The following is a 20598-nucleotide window of genomic DNA, read 5'->3' as shown; positions in this document are numbered from 1 at the left end:
ACTCTGTTGCCAGGCTGGAGTGCAGTGGTGCAATCTCGGCTCACTGCAACCTCTGCCTCCTGGGTTCAAGCGATTATCCTGCCTCAGCCTCCCAAGTAGCTGGGACTACAGGTGCCTGCCACCATGCCCAGTTAATTTTTGTATTTTTAATAGAGATGGGGTTCCACCATGTTGGCCATGATGATCTCGATCTCTTGACCTCGTGATCCGCCCGCCTCGGCCTCCCAAAGTGCTGGAATTACAGGCAAGAGCCACCGCGCCCAGCCAGGAATGACACAAATGAATTACCTTAAAAGTAAATGCCATTAAGAAAGGATAGCTGGAAGATGTAAATGCCATTAAGAAAGGATAGCTGGAAGATGGGTTGAGGGGAATGGAGGACCACAGAACTAGTCCTATTTAAATACATGTGCACCGTAAACGATTCCATTTGACAATAGGTTAATTATCTCATAGCATAAGGAAAATGCTTAACAGTCATGCAAGATGATGAGCCTTCCTATAGAATCCAACCAAAAGATCTAGCCAGTACAATTTCCTTTGCTAGATTAGGGTTAGAAAGGCCCCCAGAGGTGAACTAATTAGATGGAATCCTTGAATAAAAGACTGGATTAGCAGTGAACAGAAAAAAGACAGATTGCTTTCCTTCTTCCCATAGATGTCTCAGGGATATTTCATTTCCTCAGAAGATAAAGATATGATTATTTAAATTTAGTAAGCGTTTTTGTGTATACTTACATGAAATGTACATTATTTGAATTCTTTAAAAAGAAACAGCTGCATGATAACTAAAATTGCTATGCTTGCTTTAGCTGGTATTTTTGCCTAGAACAATTATTGTTCGGGCAAGAAGCTATTCCTAAGAAACAATATTCTTAATCCAGGAAGTTTTGCATTTTTAGAAATGTATCTTACTATTTCCCAAGCAAAAGAGGGTGGTTACAGATTCACTAAGAATCATGTGCTCGCAATTTTTATTTAATAATTATTCCTGCTTAAAATACATTACTCACCTGACTTATAATGGTGAAACCATGAGGGCATTTTTGCCTTTATTGTCAATAAAGTCTTCTCAGAAGTGAGCCATAAAGGTGCATAGTTCTTGGAGTTAAAGGTCTGAATTAAGACAATCCAGCATAAGTCTCATTAATGTGTGATTATTTTGAGAAAAGGCAAGAAACACCTACAAATCTCCCCTCACTGTCCAGTTCCCTGTTTCATTTAAAGATTCACTATAAGTAACTGAAAGGCTTTCCTTGGGAGGATTTATTTGAATCAGTCTTTCACATGCAAAGGATATTGTAGAACATCCCGGTTTTGCTGGCAGGAATATGAACATCTGTTGTGAGGAAAGAAAAAGTTTCATGCAAATTACACAGCCAAAGAAGGGATGTTCAAGTTGAGAAACCAGTGACATTTCTTGTAACTGTACTATGAATCAGCACATTTTAATCTTCTAGATAATATATGGAAGTGCAGGAAGGTGGTAGGAAACGGTGTTCATTTTACGTATGCGTAATTGGATTTTATTGTGTGTGAGTGGCTTCACGGCATCGACATTGCTGTTTTTAAATGAGGATACAGTAAATTGCAGTCCGAGGAAGGCTAACTGGAATCAACATACCCGTAGCTTTAGAAAGCAGTTTCCGCCCCAGCGAAGAGTGCAAGAGCGATGGAACCCCATGTTCCTGGAAGTTTGCACATCAGAGTAAACAAACTTGAAAACCCCTCTTGATAGCAGAATTCACCCAGCCTTGTTCCATTTTCTCTTAACAAAACACACCGCAAAAGCTCTCACAAGCTGCTTTGATGAAGCCACATGTATTTCCCCCTTCACAATTTACAGGAAGTTACTCTTAAAAGAAAGTGATTCTGGTGTTTACCGCCTGTGTTAAAGGGACAGAGTTCCTTTTTATTTCTGATAACGTTTGAGCGAAATACAGAAACTACCTGTAGACTAGCACAGTCGGTACGTGAGTAAGGAAAAGCAATAACCTGCTGCCCGGTGAGCGCAAAATTCCTGCTACGAACAGTGCCTTACTACTGCTTGAAGACTGCAAGTCGCAGATCACACTAGGTATTGACTGATTGTATATGTATAAGGGCATTTCTTTTTTTTTTTTTTGAGACGGAGTCTCGCTCTGTCGCCCAGGCTGGAGTGCAGTGGCCGGATCTCAGCTCACTGCAAGCTCCGTCTCCCGGGTTCACGCCGTTCTCCTGCCTCAGCCTCCCGAGTAGCTGGGACTACAGGCGCCTGCCATCTCGCCCGGCTAGTTTTTTGTATTTTAGTAGAGACGGGGTTTCACTGTGTTAGCCAGGATGGTCTCGATCTCCTGACCTTGTGATCCGCCCGTCTCGGCCTCCCAAAGTGCTGGGATTACAGGCTTGAGCCACCGCGCCCGGCCGGGCATTTCTTAAAGTCTAAAGTAAAGGTGGTACCTCCTAAAAAGAGGGAGAGAGAAAAAACTCTGTGTGGAAGGATAAGAAGTGTGTTTATAGTTTCAGTAAGGGTGTACATTTTAATTTTTCTTCTTCCTCTGCCTCTTTGCCAAGTATCATGAGCGCATCTGTTAACCAGAAGTAGTATTACTTTAGGACAAACTTCAAATTCTTCATTCTGCGTTGCCTTTAAGGAACAACATACTTTCTTCCTGTTCTTTTTCCAAAAACACATGCCTATGGCTCTGTGTGTGGTGTTTTAGCCAGCCTCCTCCCAGATAAGGGGTTCCCTCTTCCCTCGTTTGAATTAAAAGGAAAGTGCAAGTCTGGACATGTTTATCAAGAGGAAAAGTGACTTCTCAGTAATAGACTGTCAGATTCTGGCTGCTGCCCCAGTATTCACTTTGTTATGGCAGGTGAAGTTCACCTTTGCCCCACCCAGTGTTTCCACAAAAAGGCAAGGTTCCAAGTATTCATATGAACAAGTGTTACTTTAGGACTTGGAGGGTTGGGGGTGGAGGATGTTTGCATAGTTGAAGCCTTGGGCGGGGGTGTAGGAAACGGCGAGTACAGAGGCCATAGAAAAAGCTGAGACTCAGTTTGACGTCGTCAGCCGGCTTGGTCTTCTACCCAGTGACTCAAAGCACTAAAAGTCAGCATAATCAGAACTGAAGTCAGTAGCATTGCCCATTTGCCATTCACTGCAATAGCAAAAGTAGTACTCTGTGGTGGGTTAATCGGTTTGAGGCAGCTCCTTAAATGAACATTTGTGTTTCATTTTTCTGTTATTTTCCCGAACATGAAAAGACGATAAAACTGAAATGGAAAAGGTAACTGACAAAGTGTGCCTTACCTGTTTCCGTCCTGATTTCTGCTGATTCAAGACTATTCTGGCTAAACTGATTTGATTCTTTTTCTAACTAGGCAGTAGGGGATCAGAAATCACACACAGTACCGGCTGTGTTTATTCTGAGAGGTGCTGGGGAGCTTTGGGGTTGACTTCCTTTTACATGCCTGTCTTCTCTTTTGGACAGATCTATTCCAGAGGGGAGCTTCATCACTTCATTGACGGCTTTAATGAAGAGAAAAGCAACTGGATGCGCTATGTGAATCCAGCACACTCTCCCCGGGAGCAAAACCTGGCTGCGTGTCAGAACGGGATGAACATCTACTTCTACACCATTAAGCCCATCCCTGCCAACCAGGAACTTCTTGTGTGGTATTGTCGGGACTTTGCAGAAAGGCTTCACTACCCTTATCCCGGAGAGCTGACAATGATGAATCTCAGTAAGTGGATTACAGAACAAAAAAAATTCAAAATGCCAGTAATGTCAGTTCTGCCCCTGTGAACTAATAACATGTTGTTTAATTACACTGCTTGGTCATGTGTTGGATGAAGTAGGTGGCTTAAGCTAGGGACTAGGAAAAGGAAAAACATTTTTTGAGTCCCTATTAACTATTATGAAACTTGATCATTAAAAAAAAAATATATATATATATATATATATATATGAAGAGCTACCTTGAGTTTTGAATTCAGAATGTTACAGGAAGAAATATATGTCCAATTCTAATTTATCCAAAAGCAGCTGGGAGAATTGCAGGGATTGGTCCAGATATGTATGCTGCGTATGCAAGGTATAGCCCTCATCTGTGGTAGTTTGTCAGGACTTAGACTGCATCAGAACATTTATAGAGGTACATTTGAATGTACAGTTAGGATCTGATGTGGAACATTGTAAGATCATTGCTAGAAAAACTTCGTCATAATTTTTCAGTATTATTCTAAGTGAATAACCGTAAAGATTTTATATCTTAGCTTCCTTCCTTACAGTAAAAAACTATCTGATCTCTTGATCAGTATTAAAGTAGCCACCTATCACCTTATCTTAACAAATTCTCAATTCCTGAGGTTTCTATGCTTTTACTTCTTTTATTGGGTTAAAATTGCTGTCATGACCTCTCTCTGCAGAGGGCTGCATCATTTTAGTCATTCTCAAGTGGTCTCTGTGAGCAATTGAAGAATTGCCATAAGATTCTAACCTCTGCTGTAACTATGGTTGTGTGTTGTTGGTTAGATCACTAAGTCTTATTAGCAGTTTTAAAAATTAGTTCCTTTTGGTTTAGAAGTTAAGACTAGATGCTGAATTTTTTGTAACTTTTTGTTTTGATATCATTTCAAACTTAAGAAAACATTTTAAGAAAAGGACAAAGAATTTCCAGTTACCCTTTACCCAGGTTTACCAATTATTGATATACTGTCCGTTTGCTTTATCGGAAGGCTAAATTGTTTTAGTTCTCATTTTCAACTTTGAGACATTTGGAATAAACATCAATGTTAACATAAATTGGAATTTTGACTTTGATTTTAGGACCAACGAGCAAACCAAGTACTTACCCTAGTCATATATAATCCAGCTGTATGGTTATTTGGTATTCAGTCCACACTTCATTTGACTTGATCTCCCTTAAGATTGTGTTTGCAGTTTTCTGAAAATCTGGGGCTATAAAAGCACCAGGACCTCCCTCGTAGGATCCCGTTTTAAGACATGTGTTTGGGGTCCTTACACAACAGGTTATCCTTTAGTTTCAGGAAAAGAACTGGCTCCCAGTTCCCCAGTTCCAGCTTGATGGGTCTAATCAGGTACTGACCAAAAGGGTGGCAGTTCTTTTCCCTCATCTCTCTTCAGCACTCCCTGAGACTCTGGAGACTCTGTCATATCCCTGGGTCTGAAACTCCCAGGAGCCATTTGGTTGTTTTGGCATCTGTGTGTGCCAGGCCCAGTGCTGAGGACCTAGTAACAAAAGACAAACGCACAGGTACAGCAGCATTTTTGGGGAACTCATTTTCCAGCTGTGCATCTCAGGAGAAGCGCACAGCTCCCTCCTGGCTTTCTTAACATAGTGAGCCACTTCCTCTTAAGAGTCTCCTTACATTCCTTGAGTTTAATCATTCATGGATTCAGAGGAAAGTCTTTTGATTTTTGCTTTTCTTTAAACAGTTCATTTGAGGTTACCTACCCCAGTGACTTTGCACCAACCACCAAGAAACTTTTTTGCATGTTTCCCGCACCCTGTGCCAATCAAGGGAAGGATTTAAAGGCCTGGCGTTTTTATTCCTCAAGGAAAGACTTTGAACAGTATTTTAAGGTTCAAGTGCTTCTACTTTGTGTTCAGAAGCAATTCTCATATATACTGTGAAATGACACCTTTTATTTATCCCTTTTTATTTATGCAGTATGTCCCCTTTTATTTTGGCAGAATTTTTTCTAAATGGTGGTTTAGCATTTTCAAGCACATTTCATTGTCCAATATTCATAGTACAGAATGAGAGTTAACAATAACCAGTCACATTAAAACAAGATTCCTGCTGCCAGTTGTGAAACCAGTTGTCTTAGGCGTGGCAACTGATGATTGAGACTGTGATCAGGAAAATTTCCACTATTTCATCAGGCCTAATAGGTAGATTGTGTCTCCAAATGAATTGTGTTGGTTTCCGTGCTTAAAGCACAATAGAAGTGGTGCAAGAATCTTCATGAGGGCTTAAATGGCAGTAATGGTTCAGGTGGTAGAGTTTGGAGAAAAAGGGATTTGCAACAAACCAAAGGAAAGAAAAGTAAGTAGCCAGAAATCACAAACTGGCATTTTTCTAAAAACAAAGGAAAAGGAATAAAAGAACTAATAAGTTTGAAACCCCTACCCCTCCCAAATTGGGGGGGGGGTATTTTTTTTCTGTCTATCTAACTAACCCATCTAGAAAACAGTTGACCAAATTATAGACTTCTAAATGTTCATCTGCTTTCTCAGTTTCAGTTGAAAAGAGACTTTGTTTTGCCTACTGCAGAACTTCTAGGTTCTTTCTTATAGTCTTGGGGTTCTTATTATAGATCGAAAATGTGAGTCGGCATAATTAAGCCATTCGGAGTCTTCAGAAGCAGTTCACTCTTGAAATGACTCCGTCCGCCTACAGCCATTTAAGATTTCAGAACAAAAACAGATCTTGATTTTCTTTTTCATGTTAACTCAAGCTGCTGCTGAGTGGGAGAGTCAGAAATGACACCAGCTCCACTGATTACTCAGCTGCTGAAGGATGATTTTTTAAAATGCACCTTTACTGTATATGAACTTCCTAATTTCCACCTGTAGAGCATCTTAGGGAGGCTAACATGTCACTCTGGATGTTCTTTTAGAATAAGATGGAATCTATTTTTCCAAAGGCATTAGAGATAGCAAACATTTATTGTGAGTTTACTATATACTGGGCACTGGGCTAAGCATTTTGCATAGGAAGTTTAAAATTCTGACTTTTTTGTTGGCCCAATCGTAAGTTTCATATCAGTTCAATATTCAAATTATAGTAAGGTGCTTAAGAAGAGCGCCTGGCTAAATGTGAGGGGCAGTGCCACGAATAGACTGAAACTTGATGCTTATTGCAAATTTATGCTTATTATTTGTTAAATTATAGAACCAAGGGAGTATGAAAGCCACTGGAAAAAACATGAAACTTAGATCCACCTAAAAATGGCTCAAAGTCATGAGGATAAAGTTTTTTGTATTTTCATTTTATTTGAGTGGCATCGTTTTTAAAAATCATTATGAATTCGACCCTATATAGATGTTTCCAAATCATTCTTTTTCACCTTCATAAAATTCCTTCCTGTGGCTGTGAGATGCCTTGCCTATCAGTTTTCAAGCTTAGCTGTCTTTCTCATCCTTTACCATTTTAGCTTTAAAAAACAAAAGTGACAATTAGAACTTCCTGCCTGCTGGGCCTCACTGAAAGACCGATATTGGCCTGATAAGGAGATATTTATTTTGGTTTAGTGGCTTCAGAAATCCCTCTCCCTCAGCAAGCTTTCCATCACGGCCCCCCATCAGCATCTTCCCTGATAGCAGCGTTCTCTGTGTTTATTCTGGGGCTTCAGGCTCGCCCAGGAGGAACTGATAACAGCTGGCAGGAGATAACATTCTCTAAGGGGCTCTCAAATTGGAATCCCTCAAGCCAGTCAGCCTAGAGAATACATTCGAAGGGTTCAGTTCTGGAGTTTCACAAGAGTTCATTTCTAGACCTATCAGATAGCAAGCCTGGAGTTCTTTCTCAACTAATCAAGCAGGGACATTTTTTAGACGATGAAGGATATTTGCACAAAGGCTTCAGCGCAATCCCCCAGACTTGCTGCCTCTGAAGGCATCTCCACACATCGACAACGGCCGATGCCTTTAGTGCGTTCCTAGGGCAGGTGTCCTGACTTGAGTGACTGCCCTCCAATACTCAGAGCTCAAACTAAACATCATATGTTTTACTTTTGGTTTCCAGGCAAGGCTGAGCAGGGGATTTTCAGTTTTCCCTGCTCAGATGGGTGTTTTCCTGAAGGCTTCGTTTATTGTGTGGCGAGGACACAAGGCTGGCTGTGGCAGGGAAGGTCTAGAACTGTCCTCATTGCTGCTGTTCCTAAATAGTATCTTTACCAAGTAATAACGTGCCGTCTTTGGGAATAAGTGCCTTCCTCTTAGCCTGTTCTGTTTTCTTGGGTGCGCTAAGTAATTGAACTGGCTCAGGAAGTACCTATTGTGGTTTGGCAGAGGTGACTGTCACGCCTTGTGACTCCAGGGGCCAGCACTGCTGGAATCCTGGCTAGACCAGAACGAGCCTTGGTGAAATGCTGTCTGCACATTGCCAGGAAAGGTGGCATTCACTTCGCTAAGCTCCTTGGCATAGGCAGTTTGAACAGGGCTTTATCAAATTCTTATTCAACAAGAGTAGAGGTGAAAATTGATGACTGTGTATTACTTGAAATGAGTCTTAATCTTTCACATTTAGTTCTCAGGGTGTGCTGATTTCCTTTAGGTAAACCATGAACATCAGAAAGACTTTTATTAACCTATGACAGGGTCCCCACCCCAGTATTTTTCCACTCCATTAAAATGGAAGCTGTCTTTTTTTTTTTTTTTTTTTGAGACAGAGTTTCTCACTCTTGTTGCCCAGTCTAGAGTGCAGTGGCACGATCTTGGCTCACCACAACCTCCGCCTCCCGGGTTCAAGCGATTCTTCTGCCTCAGCCTCCCAAGGAGCTGGGATTACAGGCATGCACCACCGCGCCCAGCTAATTTTGTATTTTTAGTAGAGACGGGGGTTTCTCCATGTTGGTCAGTCTAGTCTGGAACTTCCGACCTCAGGTGATCCGCCTGCCTCGGCCTCCCAAAGTGCTGGGATTACAGGCCTGAGCCACTGCATCCGGCATAGGCTATTTCACTCCAGCTTAAACAGCAATTTTCTATCATAAGGTCTGTAGTAATGAAAACAGAATTACCCAAGGCTGCTGTTTGTTCTGTCCGTGCTGCCATTGTCCCCATTTTGCTGAGGAGGAAATGGAACTGCACTTTTGAGTGAGTGGCCCAGAGCCCTCTAGAATGAGAGCGCGTTGGAAGCCAGCTATGTGGCGATTGTGGCGCTAGCTGGTCCTCAGGTTTTCTCAAGAAGGAGGAGCAAGTTTGGCAATTTTGTTTCAGTTCTCTCTAGCCCGCTGTGTAATCGCCCTGTTTTCTTTACTTCAGCACAAACACAGAGCAATCTAAAGCAGCCGAGCACTGAGAAAAATGAACTCTGCCCAAAGAATGTTCCAAAGAGAGAGCACAGCGTCAAAGAAATCCTAAAACTGGACTCCAACCCCTCCAAAGGAAAAGACCTCTACCGTTCGAACATTTCACCCCTCACGTCAGAAAAGGACCTCGATGACTTTAGAAGACATGGGAGCCCCGAAATGCCCTTCTACCCTCGGGTCGTTTACCCTATCCGGGCCCCTCTGCCGGAAGACTTTTTGAAAGCTTCCCTGGCGTACGGGATGGAGAGACCCACGTACATCACTCGCTCCCCCATTCCGTCCTCCACCACTCCAAGCCCCTCTGCAAGAAGCAGCCCGGACCAAAGCCTCAAGAGCTCTAGCCCTCACAGCAGCCCCGGGAATACGGTGTCCCCTGTGGGCCCCGGCTCTCAAGAGCACCGGGACTCCTACGCTTACTTGAACGCGCCCTACGGCACGGAAGGTTTGGGCTCTTACCCTGGCTACGCACCCCTGCCCCACCTCCCGCCAGCTTTCATCCCCTCCTACAATGCTCACTACCCCAAGTTCCTCCTGCCCCCCTATGGCATGAATTGTAATGGCCTGAGCGCTGTGAGCAGCATGAATGGCATCAACAACTTCGGCCTCTTCCCGAGGCTGTGCCCTGTCTACAGCAATCTCCTCGGTGGGGGCAGCCTGCCCCACCCCATGCTCAACCCCACTTCTCTCCCAAGCTCGCTACCTTCAGATGGAGCCCGGAGGTTGCTCCAGCCGGAGCATCCCAGGGAGGTGCTTGTCCCGGCGCCCCACAGTGCCTTCTCCCTTACCGGGGCCGCCGCCAGCATGAAGGACAAGGCCTGTAGCCCCACAAGCGGGTCTCCCACGGCGGGAACAGCCGCCACGGCAGAACATGTGGTGCAGCCCAAAGCTACCTCAGCAGCTATGGCAGCCCCCAATAGCGATGAAGCCATGAATCTCATTAAAAACAAAAGAAACATGACCGGCTACAAGACCCTTCCCTACCCGCTGAAGAAGCAGAACGGCAAGATCAAGTACGAATGCAACGTTTGCGCCAAGACTTTCGGCCAGCTCTCCAATCTGAAGGTAGGCCTTGAGAGAGAGCAGCCCGAGGGGCTGTGAGTGCATGCTTGTGTTTGTGTTTAGCTTGCTTTCCACGGGGCATCCATTGCATTTGCAGTAGTATGAGCCCCAGGTTGGGAATAGTGGGTATGGATTCTACCTGGCTTTTGCCACTTCTAGCTCTTTGACTTTGGACAAGTGACTTCCCTTCTCCTGATTTTCTTCTGAATAACAAAAACATCAGGGGTTTGGACTAGAAGATTAGGTGAAACCCTGCTAGCCTGTGATTTTTGTGCTTTTAGTTTAAGAAAAGCACCATTCTGAAAACGTGAAGATTTTTTCTTTTTGAGACTGTCTTGATGCTTTTCTTAAGATATTTGCATCATCAACACTTGAGTCTTTGAGCAGAAATGTTAGGTCTCAGGGCCAGCTTGAGAGCAGAGCTAACACATGTGGCTTCTTCCCAGGTCCACCTGAGAGTGCACAGTGGAGAACGGCCTTTCAAATGTCAGACTTGCAACAAGGGCTTTACTCAGCTCGCCCACCTACAGAAACACTACCTGGTACACACGGGAGAAAAGCCACATGAATGCCAGGTGCGCAGTATTTTCTGGGTAGACCTTCTGACCTTTGTAGAAAATGTCTGTGAGTCACCCTCCCATGTCCTATATAGCCCGTAGTTAAAGCCAACACCAGATTCTGCCTTGTCCCGGGCTGATGGCACTATGGGCCTCCCCAGTGCTCTGTATCTGCTGATGACCTGAGATGACACAGCCAGCTTCCAGTGGGTGGGAAAATGGTAGGGGAAATAAACAGCCACTCATGTGCCATGTGCCCACATCCCCCTGTTTGCTTAATACCACACTGGAGGTGCCACAAGGAGGCTTCTCACCTCCCAGGTTGCTGGGCGTTGGCCTGTAAGCCTGCCCCTCCAATGGGCAACTCTTAATCTTCTGGCCTTCCTGTCTCCCTTCCCTGCTGTCTCTCTCCCCTACACTGTAGGTCTGCCACAAGCGATTTAGCAGCACCAGCAATCTCAAGACCCACCTGCGACTCCATTCTGGAGAGAAACCGTACCAATGCAAGGTGTGCCCTGCCAAGTTCACCCAGTTTGTGCACCTGAAACTGCACAAGCGTTTGCACACTCGGGAGCGGCCCCACAAGTGCTCCCAGTGCCACAAGAACTACATCCATCTCTGTAGCCTCAAGGTTCACCTGAAAGGGAACTGTGCTGCGGCCCCGGCGCCCGGGCTGCCCTTGGAAGATCTGACCCGAATCAATGAAGAAATCGAGAAGTTTGACATCAGCGACAATGCTGACCGGCTCGAGGACGTGGAGGATGACATTAGTGTGATCTCTGTAGTGGAGAAGGAAATTCTGGCCGTGGTCAGAAAAGAGAAAGAAGAAAGTGGCCTGAAAGTGTCTTTGCAAAGAAACATGGGGAATGGACTCCTCTCCTCAGGGTGCAGCCTTTATGAGTCATCAGATCTACCCCTCATGAAGTTGCCGCCCAGCAACCCACTACCTCTGGTACCTGTAAAGGTCAAACAAGAAACAGTCGAACCAATGGATCCTTAAGATTTTCAGAAAACACTTGTTTTGTTTCTTAAGTTATGACTTGGTGAGTCAGGGTGCCTATAGGAAGTTGCTTGTACATAATTCCAGCTCTGCAAAGCTCTCTCAACAGCCAATGGTTTCCCCTCACCCCTGGAATTAAAGAAGGAACTCCAAAGTTACTGAAATCTCAGGGCATGAACAAGGCAAAGGCCATATATATATATATACACACACACACACACATATTATGTATACTTATTTACACCTGTGTCTATATATTTGCCCCCTGTGTATTTTGAATATTTGTGTGGATACATTTGCATAGCCTTCCATTACTAAGACTATTGCCTAGTCGTAATTATTTTTTCAATGATAATACTTCATAATTTATTACACAATTTATCATTCAGAAAGCAATAATTTAAAAAGTTTACAATGACTGGAAAGATTCCTTGTAATTTGAGTATAAATGTATTTTTGTCTTGTGGCCATTCTTTGTAGATAATTTCTGCACATCTGTATAAGTACCTAAGATTTAGTTAAACAAATATATGACTTCAGTCAACCTCTCTCTCTAATAATGGTTTGAAAATGAGGTTTGGGTAATTAATTGCCAATGTTAGACAGTTGATGTGTTCATTCCTGGGATCCTATCTTTGGAACAGCGTTGTCCATAACTTGAGGGTATGTGTGCAGAATTACCCGAGAATAACTTAAGTAGAAGAAACAAGAAAGGGAATCTTGTATATTTTTGTTGATAGTTCATGTTTTTCCCCCAGCCACAATTTTACCAGAAGGGTGACAGGAAGGCTTTACCAACCTGTCTCTCTCTCCAAAAGAGCAGAATCTTCCCACTGCCCTGCCCACCCCCCGAGTCCTGTGGCCATTCAGAGCAGCCATATGACTTTTACGTCCATTGTATCATCAGAAAATGTGAAAAAGACAAATTGCCATGTTTTACAACCACTGCGAAATTTTCCCCAAAGCATAGGTGGCTTTGTATGTGTGAGGTTTGGGGCTTGAGTCTGGGTGGTGTTCTGTTGTTGGTTTTTGTTGCTTTTTTTTTTTTTTAATGTCAAAATTGCACAAACATGGTGCTCTACCAGGAAGGATTTGAGGTAGATAGGCTCAGGCCACATTTTAAAAACAAACACACAAACAACAAAAAACGGGTATTCTAGTCATCTTGGGGTAAAAGCGGGTAATGAACATTCCTATCCCCAACACATCAATTGTATTTTTTTCTGTAAAACTCAGATTTTCCTCAGTATTTGTGTTTTTACATTTTATGGTTAATTTAATGGAAGATGAAAGGGCATTGCAAAGTTGTTCAACAACAGTTACCTCATTGAGTGTGTCCAGTAGTGCAGGAAATGATGTCTTATCTAATGATTTGCTTCTCTAGAGGAGAAACCAAGTAAATGTGCTCCAGCAAGATAGACTTTGTGTCATTCTATCTTTTATTCTGCTAAGCCCAAAGATTACATGTTGGTGTTCAAAGTGTAGCAAAAAATGATGTATATTTATAAATCTATTTATACCACTATATCATATGTATATATATTTATAACCACTTAAATTGTGAGCCAAGCCATGTAAAAGATCCACTTTTTCTAAGGGCAAAAAAAAGAAAAATCGTTTCTGAGACTTTGCTTAATAGTTGGTGGCCTCACAATCACATCGGTATGCTTGGGCACCCCTTGCCTACTGTAAGAGACCCTAAAACCTTGGTGCAGTGGTGGGGGCCACAAAACAACCAGGGAGGAAGAGATACATAATTTTTTAGTGTTAAGGACCATCTAAGACGGCTCTTTTTTTTTTTTTTTTTTTTTTTTGCCACGTTATGATTATGTGGTCACACCCAAGTCACAGAAATAAAAAACTGACTTTACCACTGTAACTTTTCTCTTTCCCTCCTTGCTAAATACTGATACATCACTCTTCAATCTATTTTATAATTGTATTTGACATTTTGTTCACATCAACTAATGTTCACCTGCAGAAGAGAACAAATTTTGAATCATCCAGGGAAACCCAAGAGCCTTACTGGTCTTCTGTAACTAGCAAGACTGACAGTTTTTTTATGTATCAGTGTTTGATTAAACACAGTCCTTAATTGAAGGTAAACCAAAGGATCACATTGACATTAGACCAAACACTTTTGATTCCCAACTACTCGTTTGTTCTTTGTCTCCTTTTATGCTTTCCCGTAGTAAGAATTTTTATAAAGACTTCCTGCTTCTCTCACCATCCATCCTTCTTTTTTCTGCCTCTTACATGTGAATGTTGAGCCCACAATCAATGGTGGTTTTGTTTTTTTCCTCTACTCAAAGTTAAAACTGACCAAAGTTTGGCTTTTTACTTTGCTAGAACAACAAACTCTCTTATGTTTACATACTGGTTTACAATGTTATTTATGTGCAAATTGTCAAAATGTAAATTAAATATAAATGTTCATGCTTTACCAATCTTTGTCTAGTGTCTTGAGTGAAGGGTCAGTGAGTGACATCTGCATACTGTACAGATGGCACCAGACCAAATTTTGAACACAATACAATTTGCCTCTCCCTTGCACCCACCCCGGTTCTGCTTCAGCAGCACCCTCTGGGATGCCCTGATCTCCCCCAGTGCCTTCCCGGAGTATATTTGTGTGCGGTCTGACAGCATCAATCTGTCTCTCATAACTAAGATTTTTCTTCATGAACTATAAAGATGTTCCCTAAAGGAGGCATTTCAAGCATCAGCCAGTAAGTGGGAGACGATTTGTTTGCTTTGTGAATTTTTACATTTTATTTTGTCAATGGACGTGGAGTAGTGAGGAGATAAGGAGGACTTGGATCACCTCCAGAAAGGCCCTGCTAGCTCGTGCCAGTCTGTGTGTGTGTGTGTGGAGACTCAGCCCACTTGCGGGTGTGGGGCCCTGGGAAGCTGGGTCGGGGAACACTGCCCATTGGTGACAGCAGCTTCAGTAGCTTCCTCTGGGAAGGCCATGGGGAGTGCCCTACGGCCCATGTTTACTCCTTCACATGTAAGATACGTAAGTACATTTGCTATTTGCCACTTGTCCTTTTTTTTTTTTCTTTTTCTTTTTTTTTTTTTTTTGTTTGAGACAAGGTTTTGCTCTGCCACCCAGGCTGGAGTGCAGGGGAATGATGATGTCTCACTACAGCCTTTATCTCCCAGGCTCAAGCCATCCTCCCACCTCATCCTCCGAGTAACTGGGACTACAGATGCGCGCCCCCAGGCTCAGCTAATTTGGTTTGTTTTTGGCAGAGACAGTCTCACTACGTTGCCCAGGTTGGTCTCCAACTCCTGGACTTAAGCAATCCTCCTGCTTCGGCCTCCCAAAGTGCTGGTATTACATGCATGAGCCACTGCACCTGGCCTACTTGTGCATTTAAAACAAGTTTCCAGAAAGCTACTTTCCCAGAATCTGAGCATTGTGAGTGTGAGAGCCAGGGATCTCGGTGGTACGGCCATGTGGCCCCATGTGATGGGAACAAGTCTGCGTGCTTAGTCATTCATGCTCAGAAACTAACCTGTCTCCAGAGAAAAGGCTCACATAAATTCGAGTCTCATTTGATAGATGTAAGTAGGAGATGCTTCTAGAAAAGTGATACTGCATTCAGTGAAAAGAAAATCTAAAAGCCCTTTGCAAGTGGTTTTCATGCTTCCCATTTCATCTATTAGCAAATTTATGGTTTTATGCGCATGCCGACTTCATGTTAAGAAAATAAGGCTTCTGCTTACATTTGGACACTCAAAACTGCCTGATGTTTTGTTTTTAATGTTTCTTCTTTAAATTCACTTAAACATCTGTGCCAAGAATTTGAAATGCTGCCAACATGTAACTGTGGAGTTAAGAAAACCAGAATCCTATTGTCATAAACGTGCCAAATGGTGCTGGTTATACTCCTAAATTCTACAGAACCATTGTGGTAATAATTTTTCAAAACAAAGCCCAATAAGATCCTGAGTGTAACAGCTAACTACCATAAATCATAGTTCTTCACTTGGCAAATCATTTCTTTTTTTCTTGAGAGTTATATATCTTGGGAACACTTGTGGACTTAGCTGTTTAATGAAACATTACATAAAAAGATAATATTCACTAATGAGCCCAAGTGCACCCAGCCAAAGTCCATACTGTTGAATCAAGACTTCATCCAGCTGTTTGTAAGACAAAGTAAGACTGAAGAAGTCACCTTTTTCTGAGTTTACCTTTAACAAAATAAAAATTCTGTGCAGAAATGATGCATTTAATTCCCTACCATAAGGCAATATACAGAATATACAGCACCATGGGAGTCTACAGGCACATTTCTAGATATTTTTTCCTTGGGGGAAATGAAATCAATTCAGGACCCATAAGTTGGTATAAACGAGCTCATTCCTCTGTGTGTGTGTGTGTGTGTGTGTGTGTGTGAAAGAGAGAGAGAGAGATGCCTTCTCTAAAAGGAGATAATGAGAAAAGGTCAGAACAGAGGAATGAAAGTAATTAGAGGCACATGGCAGAGAATTTCCAATGCAAAACCAGGCCTCCAGGATAATCCGGTCTAGAAAGGAAGGCTCTACCACAGAAGGCAGCAGCTGAAAGAATTGATGAACAGAAGAGTTAAATAGAATGTGATCATTGAACCAGTCCAGAAGGCACTTCTATTTCCTTTCAGAGACCATGGAGTTCTTTGTCCATAACATGTCATTTCTTTTTTTTTTTTTTTTTTTTTTTTTTGAGACGGAGTCTCGCTCTGTCACCCGGGCTGGAGTGCTGTGGCCGGATCTCAGCTCACTGCAAGCTCCGCCTCCCGGGTTCACGCCATTCTCCTGCCTCAGCCTCCCGGGTAGCTGGGACTACAGGCGCCGCTACCTCGCCCGGCTAGTTTTTTGTAGTTTTTAGTAGAGACGGGGTTTCACCGTGTCAGCCAGGATGGTCTCGATCTCCTGACCTCGTGATCCGCCCGTCTCGGCCTCCCAAAGTGCTGGGATTACAGGCTTGAGCCACCGCGCCCGGCACATGTCATTTCATTTGCAGCTTCTGGCCAGAAGAAATCAGATCATTATGATCAGTGGCCACCAGATCTACTTCTGAGTATGTAGTGGCTACAAGAAATGTTTCAGGATCGGTGAATAAGCTTCCCTAACATCATTTTTCAAGCTTCAAGTCCTCAGAACCCAAGTTCATTTGCTCAAAGTGCTGCTGACAGCTGCTCCTTAAATAAGTGAAAAGTGATTTTAATCTCAGTACATTCTTAATCGTGTAATTCAGGCAAAAATGCAGCAAGATTCCAAAAAGTTATTTTTAACTGAATTTATGCAAATAGTCACTCTCCCTTTCCCAGTTTTACAGCATACTATAAACTAACAAACCCTCTCCTAGTTTGCTCTTCCTTCCAGGTTTGGCAAGTAATGAACCAAGGTTGGCTGTGTGCACTTTTCCTTCTCTCTGAATTTTAAATAGGTTTTATTCAGCATAAACATGAACGTAGTCATCTTGTGGTTTCCCCTACCCCCATCATAAAAGAAAGGAGAAGTGACAGATGAATAGCAATGGCTAATTTGGTAAGAAATTCTTCAGGCCGGGCGCGGTGGCTCAAGCCTGTAATCCCAGTACTTTGGGAGGCCGAGACGGGCGGATCACGAGGTCGGGAGATCGAGACCATCCTGGCTAACACGGTGAAACCCCGTCTCTACTAAAAAATACAAAAAATTAGCCGGGCGAGGTGGCGGGCGCCTGTAGTCCCAGCTACTCGGGAGGCTGAGGCAGGAGAATGGCGCGAACCCGGGAGGCGGAGCTTGCAGTGAGCTGAGATCCGGCCACTGCACTCCAGCCTGGGCGACAGAGTGAGACTCCGTCTCAAAAAAAAAAAAAAGAAATTCTTCAATATGTTAACAAAGGGAGTTCTTATGGAATTGTGGCCAAGTTCTCCAACTTCAGGTGTCTTAAAGATTCACCTGTGGGTGATGGCAACCAGCTCTTCCCCATTGCGGGTGAGGAACAGAGCAAAGGAAATGAAATTAAAGCGTTGCAGAGGGGACTTTGGTTTAAGTCCCCTAGACGAACACCTACACTTAGGGTTTGTAACACAATGGATTCCTTCCCATGGGAGGGAGTAGTCCCCATCCTTGCAGGGCTTAGAGAGGAATCAGTGTGTTTGAAAGCACAGGATGAACAAGATGCTGTGGCAAGCTTTTCCTACGTCTTTAATGTTTCATGTTCTTTAATGTTCCTGAGGCCTCCTTGGAAATGCTATGTATTTAGGCAGATCTGGAGAGCCCGTCTGATTCTGAGGAAGAGTCTATGATATCATGAAATGAATTATGCTGTATATTCTGTGAAATATTTTAAGAGATATTCAATGTTTGAATTCCCAGGGCTTCTGGAAGGCTCTGAAATTGAAAATGAGGCATGGTGCCACTGTCACCTGCATCACGTGTGGCACTCTGTAAAAAAACCTCCGGGCTAGCAGCCTTTCAGCACAGGTATCACTTAAGAAGAGAAGGGACCATCTCTGCCTTCTCTCCTCTCACCAGCACTACTTCCCTCAAGTACTGTTTCCCATCCACAGGCAAAGGAAATGAGACACACCCCAGTCCCCTTCCACATGACCCCATCTTGCCTCTCCAGTTTTTAGTACAAGCAGCCTGATAGTGATTTGCTGTGAGATCAGCCAACTGTGGATCATTAATGGGGTCACTTACTCTTTCTTCCATGGCTCTCAGGGCCAGCGTTTAAAAATATACCCAAGGTGGGAACTGAGTTGATGAGCTCCTACCCTCAGGGGAAAAGCAGCGTATCAGGAATTTAGGAGCTTGGTTCTAGTCCTGATTCAGCCCCTGGTTAAACGTGTGCTCTCAAGAAAGTCCTGGAACCTCGCTGGGCCACAGTTTCCTGGTCCTTAAAAGGAAGGAGTCATTCCTGGGTTGTCTTCCTGTTCTTTGAAAGATGCTCTTACATCTCCTAACATGCTCAGATTCCACTGTTTTCTCTTATTTCTTTTTGATTTGTTTTCCTTGGAACTCCGGTTGTTGCTATAGGCAGATATTTGTAATTTAGAGAGCAGATGTCGGAGAAAATGAAAACGAGGGGCAAGTCTGCATGGAAACAACTATTGTGGCTTCTTTTGGCAAAAGTGAGTGGGCTTGCAAAGGTCCTGCTAATTTGTAAGGACCATGAACTTTCCCCAGGAATTAATATGCTCATCTGAAAGGAATCAAGATTCTTTTAATGGACATAATGGCTTATGCTTAAATCGAACTTCTGCTTAAGTACCATGAATTCTAGGATGTTTGGTGGGTTTTTGTTTTTTTTCTTCGTCTTCTTTCTCTTTTACTTTTTTTTCTTAAGCAAAGGCCTACGTGTAAGATGACTGAGAAAGATTTAAGCCCGCTGCCACAAAAAGGAAAGGGGGACAAAAATACGGGCAGCTAAAGAAAAGAATGAGGACCCAGTCAAGAGACCCTAAGAAGACATTGAAAGGAAACGTTTCAGTTAGCAAAGCAATCAAGGCCCCGATACTGTTTTAACGGCTCAAAGTTTAAAAACGGGAATAAAGAAAAATTAAAGTGAGAGAGGGAGGAGAGAGGGAAAGGTTAAGCCAAGACAGAAACTGTGAGCAGATAGATGTGAAAGGGGCTGAAAATAAGTGAAAAGTGAAAAATTGCTTTATGAATAAACCGTTAAAAAATAGTGAGTGAAAAAGCAATTGTGCTTCCAGTTATTACTGAATCACAAGCTCGTGGAAGCCAGCGGCTGACCCCAGCAGCGACTCCACACTAACCTCCATGGCAGCAGTTGGTGCACTGCAGTTCCTGTGGGCGGACACCGTTTTCTACTTGAGTGTTCAGTTTCATTGTGATTACCTTCCATCGCTGTGGCATGTGGGCCATTTTACCGCCTTGAACATAAAAAAAACCTGACTTGGTCATCTCTCTAGCCTGCTGACACTCCAAAGCAGGTGATATCCTCCAGAGGACACACATAGACAAAGGGGTAAGGGCAAGGGGAAGGTAAGCAAGCCTGAGAGAAGGAGAAGCCTCTGCCTGCCCCTGCTTTTTCCTGAAAATGACAGTGCGATTTCATACTCAGTGCCCCTGGTCATTCTTGGAGGTGCGTTCCCACAAGGACACGGACGAGTCTCTTCTGTGCTGACAGTCAACTGATCACCCTTCTTAGGAACACATCTGGGCTCAGGCTTAGCAAATGAGATGCCAACCATAGCTAGCCTCCCTCCACCCCTTGGCATACTTGGGAGCCCTAGGAAGTGGACCGGTTCCACCAGTGTGACCGCCCTCCTCCTCCAGGAAGAGGCTCAAGAGTGGAAGCGACAGACACCTGCCATAAGAGAGGTCAGTCCTCATGAAGAATGTCTGGTACCAAATGGCACACGCTGTTTCCGAAGCTGCAGGCTTGCTCTGCTTCTCATTGCAAGTGCAAAACCCACTTTTATATTAGAACTGCCCCCACACAGCTAGCTTTTGGTTATATGCTTCAACGGAAAGGAGGTGGGAAATGGGTGGCCACAGATTCCAAGGTAATTCGTGTGGGAGTACTTCCTGGGCACTTTATTGGTAAGCGTTCACCCTCCCTGAGCACATCCTCATCTCAGTGACTGACGCGGGGAGGCAGGTGGTCCTCCAGCGTTCTAAGGTTAGGGAAGCTAGGCCAGGGCAACATTTGACCCAGATGACCCAGAAAGCAGTTAACTCATGCACACAGCTGGATGCATAATCAAAGAATGAGGTCCGACTTTGATGAACCTGTTTCATTTTTAATAACCAGGGTAAGACTGTAGTTCTGTACATCTGGCCAAGGGGGCTGAGGTTTTCCTCAAAGGGCCATGCAGATCTTGGTATCTTTTTTTTTTTTTTTTTGAGATGGAATCTCGCTTTGTCACCAGGCTGGAATGCAGTGGCGCGATCTCAGCTCACTGCAACCTCCACCTCCCAGGTTCAAGCAATTCTC

General features: G+C 43.6%; 1 protein-coding gene across 3 annotated transcripts in view; it reads left to right on the top strand.

Moving 5' to 3' along the window:
* Positions 1–14104, top strand: part of PRDM1 (PR domain containing 1, with ZNF domain) — a 24056-nt gene extending 9952 nt beyond the window's left edge. Inside the window, exons 1-5 of one of the 3 annotated variants that reach the window (XM_011952867.1) lie at positions 3037–3269; positions 3474–3726; positions 8995–10103; positions 10547–10675; positions 11082–14104. In XM_011952867.1, coding sequence (XP_011808257.1) covers positions 3261–3269; positions 3474–3726; positions 8995–10103; positions 10547–10675; positions 11082–11657 — 2076 coding nt within the window. In that variant the 5' untranslated portion in view covers positions 3037–3260 and the 3' untranslated portion in view covers positions 11658–14104. Of the gene's footprint in view, positions 1–3036; positions 3270–3473; positions 3727–8994; positions 10104–10546; positions 10676–11081 lie in introns of those variants that run through there. The other 2 variants (XM_011952865.1, XM_011952866.1) reach the window with 2 other exon arrangements.
* The last annotated feature ends 6494 nt before the right edge of the window (positions 14105–20598 follow it).

The sequence above is a fragment of the Colobus angolensis genome, unplaced genomic scaffold (assembly GCF_000951035.1).
Source record: "Colobus angolensis palliatus isolate OR3802 unplaced genomic scaffold, Cang.pa_1.0 Scaffold35, whole genome shotgun sequence".
Taxonomy (NCBI): Eukaryota; Metazoa; Chordata; class Mammalia; order Primates; family Cercopithecidae; genus Colobus; species Colobus angolensis.
The sequence above is the reverse complement of the archived record's forward strand: the minus strand, read 5'-3'. Positions and strand labels throughout refer to the sequence as shown.